Source organism: Periplaneta americana, chromosome 6, assembly GCF_040183065.1.
Source record: "Periplaneta americana isolate PAMFEO1 chromosome 6, P.americana_PAMFEO1_priV1, whole genome shotgun sequence".
NCBI classification, from domain to species: Eukaryota; Metazoa; Arthropoda; class Insecta; order Blattodea; family Blattidae; genus Periplaneta; species Periplaneta americana.
In genome coordinates this window covers 2,314,089-2,334,242 of record NC_091122.1, presented here as the reverse complement: position 1 = coordinate 2,334,242, position 20,154 = coordinate 2,314,089, and the positions used below count along the sequence as shown (strand labels likewise).

The 20,154-nt window shown below is 40.7% G+C and overlaps 1 protein-coding gene across 3 annotated transcripts in view; it reads right to left on the bottom strand.

The window, feature by feature from the left end:
* Mi-2 (chromodomain-helicase-DNA-binding protein Mi-2 homolog) overlaps positions 1 to 20,154 on the bottom strand; it is an 82,714-nt gene that overhangs the window by 7,808 nt on the left and 54,752 nt on the right. For all 3 annotated transcript variants that reach the window (XM_069827294.1, XM_069827296.1, XM_069827295.1), the window contains 6 exons: positions 18,432 to 18,684; positions 16,196 to 16,504; positions 12,604 to 13,154; positions 7,744 to 8,233; positions 6,350 to 6,880; positions 154 to 1,317 (listed from right to left, as the gene is read on the bottom strand). In XM_069827294.1, coding sequence (XP_069683395.1) covers positions 154 to 1,317; positions 6,350 to 6,880; positions 7,744 to 8,233; positions 12,604 to 13,154; positions 16,196 to 16,504; positions 18,432 to 18,684 — 3,298 coding nt within the window. The remainder of the gene's footprint in view (positions 1 to 153; positions 1,318 to 6,349; positions 6,881 to 7,743; positions 8,234 to 12,603; positions 13,155 to 16,195; positions 16,505 to 18,431; positions 18,685 to 20,154) is intronic.

The window sequence follows — 20,154 nt, the reverse complement described above, 5'->3', positions numbered from 1 at the left end:
CAAGTGTCTCATAGAAAAATGCAGGCAGCTACCTCAATTCGTAACTTAGTTAACTGACTCTCGTATATCATTATTAATTTCTCTTAGCTAAACCAATAGAAAAATGAAAGGGAAATGAAGTTGGGCTGCAGTGAGGAAGTGGCAAAGACGTACCTTGAAGCGCCTGGCAAGGAACTTGTTCTTGATTTCGAGGAAGTTGCCCTTGCCAACATCCATCTTGAAAGGCTCGTTGATGATGGCGAAGCGGATGTCGTTCTGGATGTCCTGCCACCGCCCGTAGCCATGCGTCACGATGCCGGCCAGCAGCCAGTAGTCGTGCCGCCGGTGCCAGATCTCGTACTCGCGGCCCGGCACCGCCGCCTTCTCCTCATTGAGCCACAGCGTGTGCAGCTCCGTGAAGCCGCCGTCTGCGATGTTGAACATGAACTTGCGCTTTGGCTTGTCCAGATCTTCTACACCCTTCACCTCCTCCTTGTCCTCCTTCTTCTCCTCTTTCTTGTCGTCCTTGCGGTCCTCGCCCTCGTCCTTAACCAAGACCACCTCGTCGTCGTCCTTCTTTGGCTCTTCCTTGGGAGGGCTCTTCTCCTCCTCGGGGGCCTCGCCCTCCTTCTTCTCCTCCTTGATGGGCGTCTCCTCCGGCTTTGCCTCCTCCTCCTTCCTCTCGCTCGTGTCCATCTCCTCCGGCTTCTCCTCCTCCACTTTGCTCTCCACCTCCTTCTCTGTCGTTGCCACCGCCTCCTCCTTCACCACCTCCTTCTTCTCTTCGGACTCCGTGTCCGCCTCCTCCTTCTTGGGCTCGGCACTGTCCTTGGACTCCTCCTTCTCCTTGTCGTCCTTGGGGTCCTCGCCCTCCTTGTCCTTGCTCTCGTCCTGGCTGTTGAGCGTGGGCGCGGGGCTGGCGGCGGCGCTGGTGGCGGGCGTGGCGCTGGTGCTCGTGGTGGCGCTGCCCTGCTCGGCGGACACCTTCACCGGCTCCACCGGCTTGCGGATCATCTCGGGCATGCTGTAGTAGCCGTTGATGTGCTCGAACTCCTGCACCTTCTTGCGGATCAGCGACATCACGCCGATGCGCGTCAGCACGTGCTGCCGGCTCAGGCCCTCCCGCGGCACGCCGTCCGCGAACGTCTCGGCGTTGTCGGCGCCCGGCTCGCACAGGTGGCGCATGAACAGCGACACGTACGCCTTGAAGTTCTTCTCTGACTTGCCACGCAGGTCGCGCACCAGCCACTGCGAGTTGAAGGCATCCTGCGGGGGCATGCCGTACCGCATGATGGCATTCAGGAATGCCTTCCTCTGCCGTGCATTGAAGCCCAGAACCTGCAACCAGAATCCGCACACATGGAGTAACAGATAGAAAGAAGCCCACGAAAAAGACTGTATGATGATAACATCATGCAAGTCCAACCCAAACTCCTCTTCAACAACTACTTAAAACCAAGAGAGATGCTACTACGAATGTAAAGACAGACCATAGTGTGAGAAACAATGCACCTAACAACTGAAGGGCTCAGCGAGATATAGGGACATATGTATAAAGATAAGCAACTTCTCTTTACCCGAAATCCTTGAGTAGTTATTCGATTTCTTAAGGGCAATAAGAAATTTCTCTTTGCTCTTATCAATCTTCTTAATGTATCCAGCTGTTTGCTGACAACATAAAGTCCACTGTAGTCTATTCAGTTGTTGTTTTTCACGAGAAATGAGGGGTATTTTGATCGGTGTTCATTATAGATGCCTGTTGCTAGTAGCCAGAGTTGGGGTGTAGTCAATATATACTGCAGGGCTGTGTCTTCTGCAACTGGTACTGAGGATTTTAATTTACTTCTTTTGTGGTTTATGGATGGACAGTATAGAAGAACGTGGAATGCTCTGACAAGAGCATATTCTCAACAAGAAAATAGTTTCTCCTACTCTCAGAGTAGTTACTTACAATTTCGTATGTGTAACGAGTTGAGTTTTGTCTTTTCACAGAGCAGTTACTCCATAATTTTAAGTGACCTCATATCAGTAGGTGACTTGTATGAAGAGCAGAGTTCAAAAGTGAAGAATTGGAAAATTTTACCAGAATATTATGGTGTAGGAATGTATATAAAGCAAGGCTGGACTCCTTCAGACGTGACTATAGATCACTATACCAATTTCAGGAGGAAAATACTCAATCATAGCGAAGTATCTTTTAGGAGAAACGAATGAAAATAGAAGTAGTGCAGAAGCAACTGAGTGTTTATAATTATCTATATCAGACTCCATTTAGATATTCAAGGCTGAATAAACAAAAGTAATGACTCGATAACTGTGAATATGTAAATACTTTATCAAACAATTCTCACAATTCCCAACTTCATTATATCACCCTCTTCCTTTGGAGCCAGAACTGTTGCTTGATGGGTGCCAAGACATTTTATTTTTAGCACCAATTTATTCGAAATAAGGGTTCTTCAAGTGAAATTTTTATTTTATTTAATTTTTTTCCCCCAGAAAATTTTGAATTAAAGTGCCCAAATATTGATAAGTACAAAATTCTGAATTTAATATTCAAACTCTATTTCATTACAAAATTTTGAATGTAATATTCAAACTGGATTACGAGTAACTTTATTTAATACGAAGTATAAATAGGCTGAATGTTTTGTGGTGTCTATTACTTTATTTTATTCACACATACGATGAGAGACTGTTCACAAGTTACTCTACACAACAGGTAATTGGCAGTAAAAAACGGTAAGTATTGTTAAATGTACAAAAAAACATTGCAATAAGTGAAAGTCTCAGGAATCTTCTATGCCACATCAATAAATTTAGGAATGCAGTTATATTGTCAGGCTCCAAAGCAGCTATTCTATCAATAGTCTCTAAACACACACCTTCATCTCAAACAGCAGAAATAACTAAAATGCTCTCTCAATTAATATCACTCAATAAAAGAATTGTATTCCAATGGATACCATCCCATTGTGGAATCCTGGGAAACGAGAATGCGGATGCTTTAGCAAAGAAGGGCAGCACTGCTACTTACAGACCTGTTACTAAATCTACGTATTACTCTGTGAAGAGATTTATTAAATCTACATACTTAGACTTCAACAAACAAAATTTGATAACACAATCCCAAGGGAAAAAATGGAACTCTCTGCATCAAAATCCACAGTTAATTCCCGATTTACCACGAAAATCGTCTGTAGCTGCATTTAGATTGGCAACAGGCCATGATTGTTTGGCCAAACACCTGCATAGAATTGGAATATGTCAGTCCCCTAACTGGCCATTGTGCAACTCAAACCAAGAAATGGATTCGGAACACCTCAAAATCCGTGCTTCAGTGGCTGACCATGATAATATCTTTGAAAAATATTGGAGTGCAAGAGGTCAAATGACTTTATTGTCAAACGTCTGGCATTAGAAAACAACAACAACAAACTTAAGATTCCCTTGACGATACAGATCTCTAGTTTTTTGCAGGAATATGTTTTTTTGTTTGTTTGTTTAGTCAACGTCTGAAGACAGGTCTGAACCTCACAAGTGATACCAATATGGCACTACTTACGAAGCAACTAGGTCAGGAGATAATGGGGTAGGGTGGCAATTGCAGTAATATTATGGGGTAGGGTGGCCAATTGCAGTAATATTATGGTAATGTATTTTGCAAGATGATACTAAAAAAAATAAGTTTTTTAAATGTCAAATAACTGTGAATTTTTTTTTGTGTGTGAAATAACACCGAAATTAAGCAAATTTTTAAACCAAAGTTTAGGATTTTTTATTCACCATAACATAGGATCCTTGCTCTCTATATGAAAAGGGTCTCACTCCTCAATTTGAAGATCATCACTGTCAAAAATCCTATGAATATGAGAAAAATCTCCGATCTGTCCTGAGCTGCAAGCCATCTTGTTTTGCTTATGACTACACAGCACAGTCAGAAACTTCAACCTGTCGCATACTGCCATTTGTTGTCAAAACTCAAATTTTTTTAATGTGACTCTGAAGAGTTGGGTTTAGAGAATGTAGTGGAAAAAGAATCTCAGAAATTACTACATCTTGCTGAGCCCTTCACTTATTATAAAAGATTAAATGAGAGAATGCAAGAGGATTAACGTAATTACATATTCAATGAAAGGGATTGCAAATGGAATAGAATTCACTGTTACATTGTCAAGTGTGCGGGGAGGCCTTTAAGAGGAGCCACACCTTGCAGGCTCCTCCTCTAAACTCCCCTTGCTAATGTTCCGAGCTGTCTTGCCAACTGCCCATATCTGTGGACAGCTAACATTGTGGCTCGAGAGCAGTGCAGCCAACTATCCAAATCTACGTGAAGATTAATTTTTTGGTCCTACACAATACATCTATTACGGTAACAATTGATATTAGAGGAGAAAAATTCGCTCCGGCATTGGGGATCGAATCCACAAACAGTGCATATTACTGTGGAATCCCAGCCACCAAGTCACTCAACTGAGTGCGCCCCTTGTATAATGACAGTTGATTTAATATAAAAATGTCAACATACATGTCGAACTTGGAGTCAGGCCATGAAAGCAAAAACACTGGAGGAGGGGGATTCGATCCGGTGCTGTGGATTGAACTTCGGTGTAGCTCAATGTTTAGAGCACTTGGTATGTAGAACCAAGGACCTGGGTTTGATCCCTGGCGCCAGAGCGAATTTTTCTCCTCTAATATCAACTATCCAAAAGTAATGCCAATTTTATCTCAATTTATGACTGGAAAAAAAATTCTGAATCATCCTGCTCATACACTGTATGTACAACTTTTCTCCACTAGACGGAATAGATGTAGCAGTGAAATACAAAACCAGTTGACAAATGAACACAAAAAACAACATAAGCAGTGTATCAAGTGTAAACCATATCAAGATCTGTAGCAGTGCAAAGCCTTAGTGGTTAAACCCAGAAATGTAGGGATAGCCCAATTCAGGTTAATTTTACGACATAACCGACATCTGTTAAGAATGGGTATAACAGAGAACAGAATCTGCCCACTATGTAATAACTGTAGAGTGATCTTAAATTAAAAAAAACTTTCTAAATTATACAACCTTGATGGAAGTAGGCAGTAGAGTGAAACTTAGAAGTTCTTTAATGGGGACATAGGAAGAAAAAAGACCTGGGTCAACAGTCACTAGAAACAACAGCAACAACAACAACAAATTGAAATCACGTCTGCAGGAATTAGACTCACAATATGTGCGTCACATCCAAATCTGAGACAAAACTTGCGGCTATGTGGAGTAAACTTGAATAATGCTGAACAATTATCATATTACAGCGATTTTATTTTATTCCTGGAGCTGGGGTTACATGTACACATTTTTCCTTTTATCATTCTGTTGGCAGAGACACAACAAATTATGATGGTGAAATAGAGGCTATACACATTGCTCTCCGACAATTATTAAATCTTCCCTTAAACAAATATAACAAGACAGTAATTCTTTCAGATTCTAAAGCTGCAATTCAGGGAATATGTTGAAATGCTACAAAGAAGTCAACAAAAATAAGAGAATGCTACAAAATGTTAACACAACTCCAAAAAGTTAATAAGATTGACCGTCTCCAATGGATTCCAGCACACTGTGGAGTCATGGGGAATGAAACCGCAGACACGCTTGCAAAGAAAGGCACAACAATAAAACAAAAGTCTAAATTTAATTTCTCATATTCCTCAATAAAACGCTTGATCACTACAAAATTTTCTCATTCATACCTACAAGAAATAGAATCAAATGCTAAAGACAAAAAATGGATTACACTACTTTCCAACACAGATATAATCCCCCAGAGACCAAGGAAAACAGCAGTTGCAGCCTTCAGACTATTGACAAATCATGACTGTCTAGCAAGTCATCTCTACAGAATAGGTATCTCAGCTTCACCCATATGTGTCCTGTGTAACGATCCAGCAGAAATGAATGAAGACCACTTGCAGACCTGTGAAGCATTAAGATCAGAAGAAACTACAGTTCAAAAGTATTGGAAAGCACAACTGCTAATGGCTTCATTGCCAGATGCAAGGCACTAGACAACAACAACAATAACAACATTTTATTCGTTCTCAGATCAGTCTGTATTTGCTATATGGGAAGATGCATACAGATAATTTTATCAAGGCTGTTAAAAAAAAGATATCAGACACTTCTTCAGCAGCAATGAAACTGTGCAGAAAATTCTGGCTACTTCAAGAACAGTCTGAGAACTGACCAAGGAATTATCTGACAATCTCCTTACAAATGCGATTCGAACCCGCACCATGTGTAGCTACTGCATGTAGTATTTGAGAAACAGGAAAGAGGGGGGACAACTGCAATGCTGACCAAATGAATCCATCCACCCACCTCGATGTTGCCACCCACGCGCGCCAGCAGTGGCGGCAGCGGGCGGTCCTTCTCATCCCGGCGCTCGATGCGCCGACGGCTGCGTCGCCCGGGCTCGCCATCCGTCTTCTCGTCGAAGTCGTCGTCCTCCTTGTCGTCGTCCGAGGGCGCGGAGAAGTCGGAGTTGTAGTCGGAGAGGTTCTCCTGCCAGGTGGCGTCGTCGCGGCCCTCCACGGTGCCGTCGTTGTAGTTGACCTGCTTGCGCACGCGCTTGCCCTTGCCCAGCGTGCGCGCCATGTCCTCCTGCTGCTGCTCGTAGTGGTGGCGCAGCAGCTTCACCCAGTACGCGGGGTCCGTGTTCTCCGCCTCCTGCTTGATGATCTCGGTGGGCTCCTCCTCCTCCTCGCCCTCCTTGGTCACGTAGCTCGCCACCTTGAAGGACGACAGGTACTCGTTGGCCCAGTTCTCCTTCTGCTCGATGCCCTCCTTGGTCCTGTCCAGCAGTTCGTCTATGGCCTTGTCGTCGTAGTGGATGGCTTCGTCCTCCTTGCCCTGTCACAGGAATCAAGCTGCCATGTTTACATTTTTCTTTCAAGTGCAGTACAACGTAGAACTAATTGGGACCAACTGAAGTTAGGATAAACGAACCTAGAAACCACAAGGTGCGTAAAATTTAAAGGTTCCTGTGAGATAACGTTAAAAATGCCCATAAAGCACTGCATATTTCATGGCAAGATATGAGAAAAGGCAAAAGAGAAAAAGGAAAAAGAGAGGAGAGAAGAGGAAAAGGGAGAGGCAAGGGGAGAGAAAACGAGAAAAAAGGAGAGGAGAGGAGAGAAGAGAGGAGAAGAGATGAGATGAGATGAGAGGAGAGGAGAGGAGAGGGAGAAGAGAAGAGAAGAGAAGAGAAGAGAAGAGAAGAGAAGAGAAGAGAAGAGAAGAGAAGAGAAGAGAAGAGAAGAGAAGAGAAGAGAAGAAAGGAGAGAAGAGAAGAGAAGAGAAGAAAGGAGAGAAGAGAGGAGAGAGAAGAGAAGAGAGAAGAGAAGAGAAGAGAAGAGGAGAAGAGAAGAGAAGAGAGGAGAGGAGAGGAGAGGAGAGGAGAGGAGAGGAGAGGAGAGGAGAGGGAGGAGAAGAGAAGAGAAGAGAAGAGAAGAGAAGAGAAGAAAGGAGAGAAGAGAAGAGAAGAAAGGAGAGGAGAGAGAAGAGAAGAGAGGAGAGAAGAGAGGAGAGGAGAGGAGAGGAGAGGAGAGGAGAGGAGAGGAGAGGAGAGGAGAGGAGAGGAGAGGAGAGGAGAGGAGAGGAGAGGAGAGGAGAGGAGAGGAGAGGAGAGGACGACTCAGGTAGTTGGTTTAAGGGTGGTTGCATCTTATGTTACTGATGGAAACAAATGTAGGAAGGAAAGTTCTCAGACTGACCTCTTCCTCCTTGAAGAGTTCCTCTGTTCCGAAACGCAGGATGTCGTCGAGCTCCTGCTTCGAGAAGGTGGCACCCCTGCCCCCCATGCCAGGCCGCACCACCAGGTGGGTCAGCATCATCTTTCGCTTGGCCACCTGCGTCACCCGCTCCTCCACGGAGTTGCGTGTCACAAAGCGGTAGATCATCACTTTGTTGGCCTGGCCAATCCGATGCGCTCTCGAGAAAGCCTGGATGTCGTTGTGGGGGTTCCAGTCCGAGTCGTAGATGATCACAGTGTCCGCAGTGGCCAGGTTGATGCCCAGGCCGCCGGCCCTCGTGGACAGCAGAAACACAAACTGCTGCGCACCGGGCGCGTTGAACCTGTCGATAGCCTCCTGCCTCACAGAGCCCGTGATGTTGCCGTCGATCCGCTCGTACTTGTAGCCTTCGCCCTCTAAGTAGTCCTCCAGGATGTCCAACATCTTGGTCATCTGTGAGAAGATCAGCACCCTGCAACAGAGCATGGGGTGTATAGGGATAGGAAACCTCTGCCTAGCATACCCATTTGTATAAATATATCCTTCAATTTCCAGAAATGTCAAATGACAACCTGGTGGCATTGAGGAGGGGGGGAGAATCTCCAGTCCAGGAAAGGATTCACATAAATAATACCACATCTATCACTTTACTGCATCCATCATTCTCCTCCCACTTCTTTTGCTAAAAATTCGGAGACCAAAAATGAAGGGCAAAATTATGCAATGAGTATAAAATATCAAGACTAAACTGGTTGTAAATAGCATCTAACAATTCGTGTACTAATCAAATTAATGTTCAGTACTACGTAACTGTGAATATGTATCAAATATGAGTAATTTTGAGCAGTTTTGCAGCATTTCATTCTACCGTCGTGTCATTTCTAATGCTGGTGCCTGATCGAGACTAACCTCAGTTCATGCTGTTAAACTTCACCCATGAAATATTCGTAAGAAATTTAACTTCTTAAGTAAAGACAGCAATCATGCACATACCTTACACTCCACTACTTTAATAAGAGATCAAATCAGTCATTTTCCATGCCGTCAGCATTTTTCACCGTAGAAAAATGTAATAATGAATTTAGGTCTTCTATGCCTATTTTTACGATAATTTATATTGCCAGACTCCAAAGCAGCTATTCTATCAATAGTCTCTAAACACACACCTTCATCTCAAACAGCAGAAATAACTAAAATGCTCTCTCAATTAATATCACTCAATAAAAGAATTGTATTCCAATGGATACCATCCCATTGTGGAATCCTGGGAAACGAGAATGCGGATGCTTTAGCAAAGAAGGGCAGCACTGCTACTTACAGACCTGTTACTAAATCTACGTATTACTCTGTGAAGAGATTTATTAAATCTACATACTTAGACTTCAACAAACAAAATTTGATAACTCAATCCCAAGGGAAAAAATGGAAAACTCTGCATCAAAATCCACAGTTAATTCCCGATTTACCACGAAAATCGTCTGTAGCTGCATTTAGATTGGCAACAGGCCATGATTGTTTGGCCAAACACCTGCATAGAATTGGAATATATCAGTCCCCTAATTGCCCATTGTGCAACTCAAACCAAGAAATGGATTCGGAACACTTCAAAATCTGTGCTTCAGTGGCTGACCATGACAATATCTTTGAAAAATATTGAGTACAAGAAGTGAAATGACTTTATTGTCCAATGCCTGACATTAGAAAACAATAACAACGATACTTTAATTCTTTTAACGAAAGGCGCTCTTAAAACGGAAAGATGTGTCCATTTTGTTAATAAAAGGGAGAAAAATTACAGAGGAAAATGGAATTCTGAAAAATACGCCCTAAAAACCTTTTGGGTGGTGGGAGGGGTAACGCTAACATATAGGCTATGGTAATTCAAATTGTTCAGTTGTTTTATTAACAATCCTCACTAAGTTGCGATATATTAATGTATGGCCTAGGTGTTCGTTATGGATGAATACTGGACCCATTCCATTGTAACTTGCAGGCAAATTTAATCAATGTCAATGTAATGAAAATAATTATAGAATCCCCACGACTTCGTTATATTGGCACTTCACTACATTAAGATAGCTTTTATCAATACATGACTAGAGTCTTGCATTTGGCAGTGTAGGATGTGCAGAATATAGCGCGGCATACACACTTCAGGTCTGATGTTCAGTGAACCATGTCCGAGCAAAACAAAGCTAGATGGTTGGAAATGAGTGCTCCAATAGAAGACTTTGGTAGTCAGCACTTTATTAGGAAAGAAGAAAACGTATTTTATTAGAAAGAATCAGAAATTTTTCTTTTGAAACACTTAAAAATGTTTAGTCACTTGTAATGTATAGAGACTCATAAAGCAAGTAGTGTAAATAAGTTTGTTTTTATTGTGATGTATTGTAATATTTTAATTTCCACCATTTATTTATAGATGTGTACATACATAGACTGTGTCCAGTTACAACATTCACATGTGAAACAAGCAGGCCTATTCATAATTAATTTCTGTAATCTGGCATTAGAGATCGTAGTACACGGAGATAAAAACAACCTACAAACATTTCTAAATGAACAGAAGTTGAAACATCAGAGCTGAAATATATTATATATATTTCAAAATTAACTCATTTTAATTGTGAATGCTCAAATTTCAATTCTTTCAATAAATTATCATATTATTTACTTCTAAACTCATTTCGCTTTATATTATTTTAATGTACCGAAGTACATATGATATTTCCATGCAGATATTCTGCGTCATCATACGATGAAAGCGTAATGGAACGGAGAAAAATTCTCTCCGGCGCCGGGATTTGAACCCGGGTTTTCAGCTCTACGTGCTGATGCTTTATCCACTAAGCCACACCGGATACAACTCCGACGCCGGTTAGAATCGTCTCAGATTAAGCTCCAACTCTTGGGTTCCCTCTAGTGGCCGCCCTCTGCATTACGTCATAGATGTCTATGAACGCAGGACCGAAGTCCACACATGTGCTGAAAACCCGGGTTCAAATCCCGGCGCCGGAGAGAATTTTTCTCCGTTCCATTACTCTTTCATCGTATGATGACGCAGAATATCTGCATGGAAATATCATATGTACTTCGGTACATTAAAATAATATATTTAAGACGGCGCTTATTCCGTCGGATCCCGGCCAACTAGTCACTCATATCGAGTGCACCTCAGCACATGTGTGGACTTCGGTCCTGCGTTCATAGACATCTATGACGTAGTGCAGAGGGCGGCCACTAGAGGGAACCCAAGAGTTGGAGCTTAATCTGAGACGATTCTAACCGGCGTCGGAGTTGTATCCAGTGTGGCTTAGTGGATAAAGCATCAGCACGTAGAGCTGAAAACCTGGGTTCAAATCCCGGCGCCGGAGAGAATTTTTCTCCGTTCCATTACTCTTTCATCATTTCGCTTTGATAAAATACTGTATATCTGTTTATTTTAAAAAGTGCAATTTAAATATTCAAAACTCTGCAAATAGGCAAAAAATAATGAGCAATGGCTTTTACTTTTTGGGTGAAAAATATATTGTGAAACAAAAAAGTAGACCTATCTAGAATATGGATGCGTTTTACTTATTGCGAGAATAATCTTCTGCTGTCCATAAGATGGCTTTAAATAAATATTGTGTTTGTTATTGAATACACATGACAGTATATTTTGTATATGAGTAGCATTCTCATTGTTCAGTGTCTATACTGCCCTATATAGGGTGCTCTAAAATTCCCCTTACAAACTTCTAGGACTTGTTAAGGGGACTGAGTAGATAATATATTGAATTGGAACCCATGTCCGGAAACGTACCGTTTCCGTGCTACAGCCATTTGAAAACATGACCACTTTTACAAGTAATTTATTTTATTACGAGGCGTGACCCAGTACATCACTTGTTTTACAATTCAACTCATTAATAACCAAAGAAACAAAATGGAAAGTGAATCATTTGTCACAAACACTTTTGTTTACAGCTCAACTTAAACTGTTTTTGTCCTTTTCAAATGATGGTTAACATTCAAATCCACTACAAATGCGGTTCGATGTGGCGAACACCAACTTCGTTGCACGCATTGTACCTACGAATGACGTTTTGGTAAACGCGCTCCATCACACCTGGTGCATCTGCAATCTCTCCTGCAGTGACCACAACTCGTGCCACCAGATCTTCTGCTGTCTCTACAGGAGTCTCATAAACCAAACTCTTCATACGACCCCAGAGGAAAAAGTCCAATGGAGTCAAATCCGGTGATCGTGGAGGCCATGGAGGATCTGACGTAAGCACCTCTCATCATGTAACGCTGCAGGCGGACGAATCGCGAAGCTATTACTTGTTGAGACACGTGACGTACGTTCAGGCAGTGCTTGCTTTCAAATGGCTGTAGCACGGAAATGGTACGTTTCCAGACATGGGTTCCAATTCAAAATATTGTCTACTCAGTCCCCTTAACAAGTCCTAGAAGTTTGTAAGGGGAATTTTAGAGCACCCTGTATGAATAAGCAGATGTAAAAACACGAAACGGAGCTGGGAGAAGATTCCTTGGCAAGCGAAGCTAGTATGATCCATGTGTATCTAACTTGTACTCAAAGTAACCAAATGCAGGACTCTATATACATGACACTTCGAAGAAAAATCATTGTAATACAAACAATACTATACTTGAAATTCACATCAAGTTCTATGACATGCAATTGTGTTTCAAATGTTAATATACAATATGACAGCTATAGAGATTACAGGTTAAGAAACATTGCCTGCTATGCTGTAGAAGCTCTGTGGCAGGCAGGCATTTCCATGGCAACGGGTCATCTGCTCAATGCTCTTTGTTAATCTGGACAACACGTACCTGTGGCCCTGCTCTTTCAGCTTGCGCAGCATGGTGGACAGCAGCACCAGCTTGCCCGACGCCTTGGTGAGTGCGGTGGTCTCGTACGTGCCATTAGGCGTGGTTGGAGCCTCCTGGGCAGCCGCAGGGAACAGGTAAGGGTGGTTACAGCACTTCTTCAGGTCCATCATGATGTTGAGCAGCGACACTTGCTGCCCCCCGCCCTTGGGGTTGAGGGCCTCGAAGTTGCGCGTCAGGATGAACTTGTAGTACTTCTTCTGCATGGGCGACAGCTCGACGCGCACGATGAACTCCGACTTGGAGGGCATGCTCTTGAGCACGTCCGTCTTGAGGCGCCGCAGCATGTGCGGGCCCAGCATCTCGTGCAGCTTCTTCACCTGGTCCTCCTTCGAGATGTCGGCGAACTCGTTCTGGAAGGCTGCCAGGTCGTTGAACTTCTCGCGGCACAGGAAGTTGAGCAAGTGGAACAGTTCCTCCAGGTTGTTCTGCAGCGGCGTGCCCGTCAGCAGCAGCTTGTACGTGATGTTGTAGCTGGCCAGCAGGCGGAAGAACTGCAACCAGACACGCTCTCAAAATGTGCATCTGGGATCATCGGTAGCGATGTGATAGCAAGCTGCTATATTAGACTTACTGACAACAGATGCACATCAAATCTAGTTAGTTGGTAATGGCAGGCCTCGACAGAGATTTTTGGGCAAATCATACAAAATTTGTAGATACTGCAGCAATTTTTATATTGCAAAATGTTAAAAAACAAAAAGAAAAATAGTGCCAGTAGTGGAGCATGCCAGTACGATGAGAGTATTTAAATCTCAGTGTCATGGAGTTAAAATACGGCCGCTGAGAGATATAATATTAATTGTAATTATAATTGTACAGTAGAACTTGGTTATAGCGACCTCGTTTTGTGCGACACCTCGTCTATAACATCAAATATTCTGTGGTCCCAACTAATTCCCCGTAAGACATATGCTTTTCTATCTTGCTTAATACAACAAATGTATATGCGGCGCCTTGCATATAACGTCATTTTCAACCTCGGTTTGGAATACGATTTTCTAAGAACCAAAGTATTTTAAGATACATTTTGTTGAAATCTGGTAACCTGGCATATTCTTTACTGTCCCCTTCTGCCATAGACCCAAGAAATGCAGGCAGATTCCCCACCCCATTGTAACCCACCCGAATTCATGTGGTATTAATGGCAGCTGCTTGCGATTAATTTAGATAGGAAGTTTTCACTAAATGGACGCATTTTAAAGCAGTATGGCCACTAAAATAAGAGTTTTAACATTGGAAGAAAAAGTTAAAGTGATTCATCAAATTGAGAATGGAATTAAAAATGCTTACATGTGTCGTGAGTTTGGCCCAGTTAATTTCACAATTCAAATGATTTGGAAGAGCAAGGATAAAATTGCTGCTGCATTTGAACAGAATGGATCGAAGCTAGAGGAGGGAGCAGTGAAATTGTAACAAATTATGAACATACTCATAGAACGTAATTCAGAAAGTGTGTATTGGGCAAGTAGGAGACAACAGAGTAAAATGACTGATTATGTCACCCCTCAGTAAATAAGTTTGGTGAGTAATGAACAAACTGTTTTAATACAGAATACTGTATTTATAATTGTACATGTATTTTATTGTGTTCATGGTAGGCTTAAAAGTGAATACATAAATCTAAAATAAGTCTAATTAAGTTTGTTATTTTTCATTTTCCACCTAACTAGACTGATAATACTAATCTCGGTTACTACGACACTCGTTTATAACAACATAATTTTCAAGGTCCCTTGGATGTCGTTATAAACAAGTTCTACTGTATTCTTAATATCTTAGTTGTAACACCCTGGTAGAGGAGAAGGCCTAATGGCTTTATCTCTAACATGTTAAATAAATAAATACTAGGTAATATTACTAGATATAAAAAGAACGACATGCTAACAAGTAATGTTTTCTAATAAAATACAGTTCAAAGAATTTTTTGATTGATTAAAAATAAATAATTAAATAGAAAATAAAAATTTAAAAAAAGTTTTGAACCACTTTCGTCTCATTTTAGGACCAGATTCCCTTAACAAGTAGACTAATACGAGTTTTTTTTTTTTCAGTAGGTTATTTTACGACGCTTTATCAACATCTAAGGTTATTTAGCATCTGAATGCGATGAAGGTGATAATGCCAGTGAAATGAGTCTGGGGTCCAGCACCGAAAGTTACCCAGCATAATACGAGTTTTAGACAAAAAGAAAAAACAAAGTAAAAAATTTAAGAATTGCAGTAAAAATTCGTTTAAGGAATGATTTCAAAAGTCTGACATAAACTAACTTACTTACTGGCTTTTAAGGAACTCGTAGGTTCATTGCCGCCCTCACATAAGCCCGCCATTGGTCCCTATCCTGAGCAAGATTAATCCAGTCTCTACCATCATATCCTACCTCCCTCAAATCCATTTTAATATTATCTTCCCATCTACGTCTCGGCCTCCCCAAAGGTCTTTTTCCCTCTGGCCTCCCAATTAACACTCTATATGCATTTCTGGATTCGCCCATACGTGCTACATGTCCTGCCCATCTCAAACGTCTGGATTTTATGTTCCTAATTATGTCAGGTGAAGTATACAATGCGTGCAGCTCTGCGTTGTGTAACTTTCTCCATTCTCCTGTAACTTCATCCCTCTTAGCCCCAAATATTTTCCTAAGAACCTTATTCTCAAACACCCTTAATCTCTGTTCCTCTCTCAAAGTGAGAGTCCAAGTTTCACAACCATACAGAACAACCGGTAATATAACTGTTTTATAAATTCTAACTTTCAGATTTTTTGACAGCAGACTAGATGACAAAAGCTTCTCAACCGAATAATAACACGCATTTCCCATATTTATTCTGCATTTAATTTCCTCCCGAGTGTCATTTAGATTTGTCATTTGACGTAAACTACTAGAAAAATATATAACTGATTTCCATTTTTAAGAAATCCCTCTTCAAGAAAAATTTTGCCTTTCAGGAATACATTTGAATGGATTTGCGAATTCATAACCCTCTGCAGCAAAATGAAGAATTCTTTACAAAAAAAACCTTCCAGGTTCCTTTCATTCAAATCGAAGCACAGACTCAGTGTTGTGCTCCAGTTTGTATATACTGCTGACATGAGCGTGGTGCACAGCAGAGTCAAATAGCACTGTGGATTTTTTATTTTATTTTAGTAGGTTATTTTACGACGCTGTATCAACATCTAGGTTATTTAGCATCTGAATGAGACGAATGTGATAGTGCCGGTGAAATGAGTCAGGGGTCCAACACCGAAAGTTACCCAGCATTTGCTCATATGGGGTTGAGGGAAAACTCCGGAAAAAACCTCAACCAGGTAACTTGCCCCGACCGGGAATCGAACCCAGGCCACCCGGTTTCGCGGCCAGACGCGCTAACCGTTACTCCACAGGTGTGGACAGCACTGTGGACATGATGCAACTGTGGTTGCTGCAAGCATGTGTAAGCAATTAAAAGTAAACTAAGTCTTCAAAATCAGTATTAATGCAACTTTCCTTCCCACCAATGATGGACATTTATGAATGAGGAGTACGATGTCTGACCTTGGACTGGTTGCTCTTGAGGCGATGCGCCTCGTCCACCACCAGCACCGCCCAGTCGATGGAGCCCAGGCAGGCGGCGTCGATGGAAATGAGCTCGTAGCTGGTGAGCAGCACGTTGAACTTGATGGTGTTGGCTCTGATGCGCGAGGCTCTGCCCCCTCGCACCGCCCCTTCTTCAAACGACAGCTCGTTTTCACGGATCACAGCTCTGGAGTCCTTGTCCCCCACGTACGTCACCACATAGAAGTCAGGTGCCCAGGTCTCGAACTCACGCTCCCAGTTGATGATGGTTGACAAGGGCACACTCAGCTGTGGTTCACAACAAAAACCTACATCAGCCTTTCTCGTTCAAATAAACCATTACACTCGTTTCTAGTCTTTGGTGTGAGATTCAGTGATTTATGGCTGTACTTTGTCTGTGATCTATAATATAATAAATATATCATATATCATATCATACAATGACATGAGTCAAGATGGCTATTTCTTTTTCTTAGGGCCGTATTCTCAATAGTAGTGTAAACTATCTTTTAACTTACTGCAAGTTTAAACTATGCTTTAAACAAAAAAACGTAACCTCAAGTTCAGTTTAACTGTCTTTCTTGGTTTAGACCCTAATTTGGTTTAAACCATCAAGTTTGATAGTTTAAACTATGCGAGATGGTTAAACTTCTTATTATAACCTAAAAGCTAACTGTTTATAGGAGGAAAATATTTTTGGTAATTATATAAATGATGGAAGAATTGATGGGAATTGTTAATGAAATTGAAGATTGAAGATAAAGATGAATTTTACCCAGAGCAAGAAGTTTCAGACCAGGAGTAAGTCATTTTCAAGAATGGAATGAAACTGAGTTTTTAATAGCTTTAAGCCCCATAAGGATGCTGGAGACATGGTGTTAAATCAAATAGAAGACAAAAGTACAGACAGAAACCCTGCTCTTTCTACAGCTGAGTAATTTTTTATAGCCTTAAGGTATTATGCATCAGGAAATTTCCAAATAATTGTTGGAAACTATTACGGCATACATTAAAGTATTATAAGTAAAGTGAAACATGAATTTTCTAAAGCAATAGCAGGATTATCACAAAGGTATATTAAAATGCCATCTACAAGAGAAGAGATGAACACTGTGAAGCATGGTTTTTATCAAAAAGCAAGATTTCCTCCGTGTATTGGAGCACTTGAGTGTATAATGTCCTTCCTTTGCTTTACTAATTCTAAAATTAATTTGCATTCCTTTTCCCTGAAATTTTTTTGCCCTCTTGGTTTTTTAATTTTATTAAATTATATTTATTTAAAATCAGCCACCATATGTCTACAAGCTAAGGAATCGAACTGCCTGATTTCAGACTTTTTTTATTGTTGCATCACCATAATGCAATATAATTAACATTACTTCACTTGTAAGATACAAAATAAGATAATATAAATGATTTATTAACAACAATTAAGATAATTTCAGTAATGAACAATTAATCTGATTACCAAATGATTGCTTTAATCTCAGAACATCAAGGCTTATGTTTAAACTAATCTCCTTCAAGATAGTGTTGAAAATATCGATCGTCTAGTTCAAAAGTGCAACAACTAAAAAAAAAACAAGTTTTGAGATATCTTCAGTTGAAAGTTTCAAATAAATCACTTAAAAAGGAACAGATTTCTGGTTCATAACCACGACAATTAGAAATGAGTCAGTATTCAGGACGAGTATATCACAGTCTTCCAGTTCATTATTAATACATTTCGAAATGTACTAATAATGAATTAGTAAAGTCCATAGTTATAATTACTTCTAAAGCAATTTCGTTTTTTTTTTTTTTCTTTTTGGTTGTAAATATGACTTATTTCAATATTGAATCGGAAAGAGCTCTGAAAGGGGCTTTGAGTAGTATAAATAACTAAAAAAGGCAATTTTTGAGTTGTCACACTTTTGAACTGGACGATCGATATAAAGCATAGTTTAAAGCATGGATTAAGTTGCAAGCAGTTTAAATTAATATTGAGAAAATGGCCCTTAGGGCTAAAGGACGCAGATATTCTGATTCTGTACACGAATTTTATAACTCCTTAATGCAATGAGAACAGTATGTATGCAAGGATCATAAAGTATACGCGTGAACAATCACTGTATTGACTGTTATGTGGCATGGAAAATTTTGAACACCTAGTTCAAGAGTACAGTATTATTATTTTTTAATGACCCTCAAAATTAAGATGACAGCAGTGACTCACCAGGAAGGGGCCCTTGCAGTGGCCCTCCTTGTACAAGGAGTACAGGAACGTGATGGTCTGGATGGTCTTCCCCAGACCCATCTCATCAGCCAGGATGGTATCGATGCCCTGCCCCCAGCAGTAGCGCAGCCAGTTCAAGCCCTCCAGCTGGTAGGGGTGCAGCTGCATACCCGTCTGGTCGATGTATTCGGGCTGCTTGTCCAGTTTCTTCTTCAGGTCTGTCAGCGGCTTCTCCGGGGGAGGTGTGTACCGCCTGCTTCGACAAAGCAATGAATCAGTTGATGCCAATGTAACCACTACAAATGTTATACTGCACATTCATGTCTTTCAGGAAAGCCTACACAACCAGTTAGTGGACATTTTTCCGAAACTAAAAATGGATGAAACGCAACTGACACTCAAGGTCATAGCAATTCCAAATTGTCAGCACATTCTGCTGTACCATAATGATGTTAGGGGGGGAGGAAGCAGAGAAAATTCTCTAGTAGCTGCTGAAAGCAAAAATCGTCCATAGAAATTACATTATGTAAATTTCACACATTTTCTTTCTGAAGTCCTGACAAAATTCCTATACTTTTCAAGTTAATGTTTTTTTTTTTTTTTTTGAAAGGCATATTGGTCCGACAAGTTAACAAGTAAATGAAGATAAATATCATAGGTCCTTCAATAACTGTCTATTTTTACTACGCATTAGGTTAAAAATAGACAGTTATTGAAGGACCTATGATATTTATCTTCATTTAATGTATTTTTGTTAAACGTTTTTCGTTTATTCATTTTTTTACACTATACAATCATATTTTAAACCCCATGAGATATGAAACGTCATTTATACATTCTAACGAGAATGCGGATGCTTTAGCAAAGAAGGGCAGCACTGCTACTTACAGACCTGTTACTAAATCTACGTATTACTCTGTGAAGAGATTTATTAAATCTACATACTTAGACTTCAACAAACAAAATTTGATAACACAATCCCAAGGGAAAAAATGGAACTCTCTGCATCAAAATCCACAGTTAATTCCCGATTTACCACGAAAATCGCCTGTAGCTGCATTTAGATTGGCAACAGGCCATGACTGTTTGGCCAAACACCTGCATAGAATTGGAATATATCAGTCCCCTAACTGCCCATTGTGCAACTCAATCCAAGAAATGGATTCGGAACACCTCAAAATCTGTGCTTCAGTGGCTGGTCATGATAATATCTTTGAAAAATATTGGAGTGCAAGAGGTCAAATGACTTTATTGTCAAACGCCTGGCATTAGAAAACAACATTTTCTTTCTGAAGTCCTGACAAAATTCCTATAATTTTCAAGATAATGTATTTTTGAATTTACTCAAGTAAGGTCAAATTCAACAGTGTTCATAAATGAGATATTAAGCATATAAAGAAATAATTTATTACAGTTGTATGAACACTTTTGTAAAATTAAATTAAAATTAATATAATCAGTTAAAAACCAGACATGTTTCGGAGGAATGCTCCTCCATCTTCAGTGGCAATACCACGACGCTGGTACAGATGTTCGACCGTGTATCATGGCTTAGTCAGTCTCCTTTAAGCCACGATACGCGGTCGAACATCTGTACCAGAGTCGTGGTATTGCTACTGAAGATGGAGGAGCATTCCTCCGAAACATGTCTGGTTTTTAACAGATTATATTAATTTTAATTTAATTTTACAAAAGTGTTCATACAACTGTAATAAATTATTTC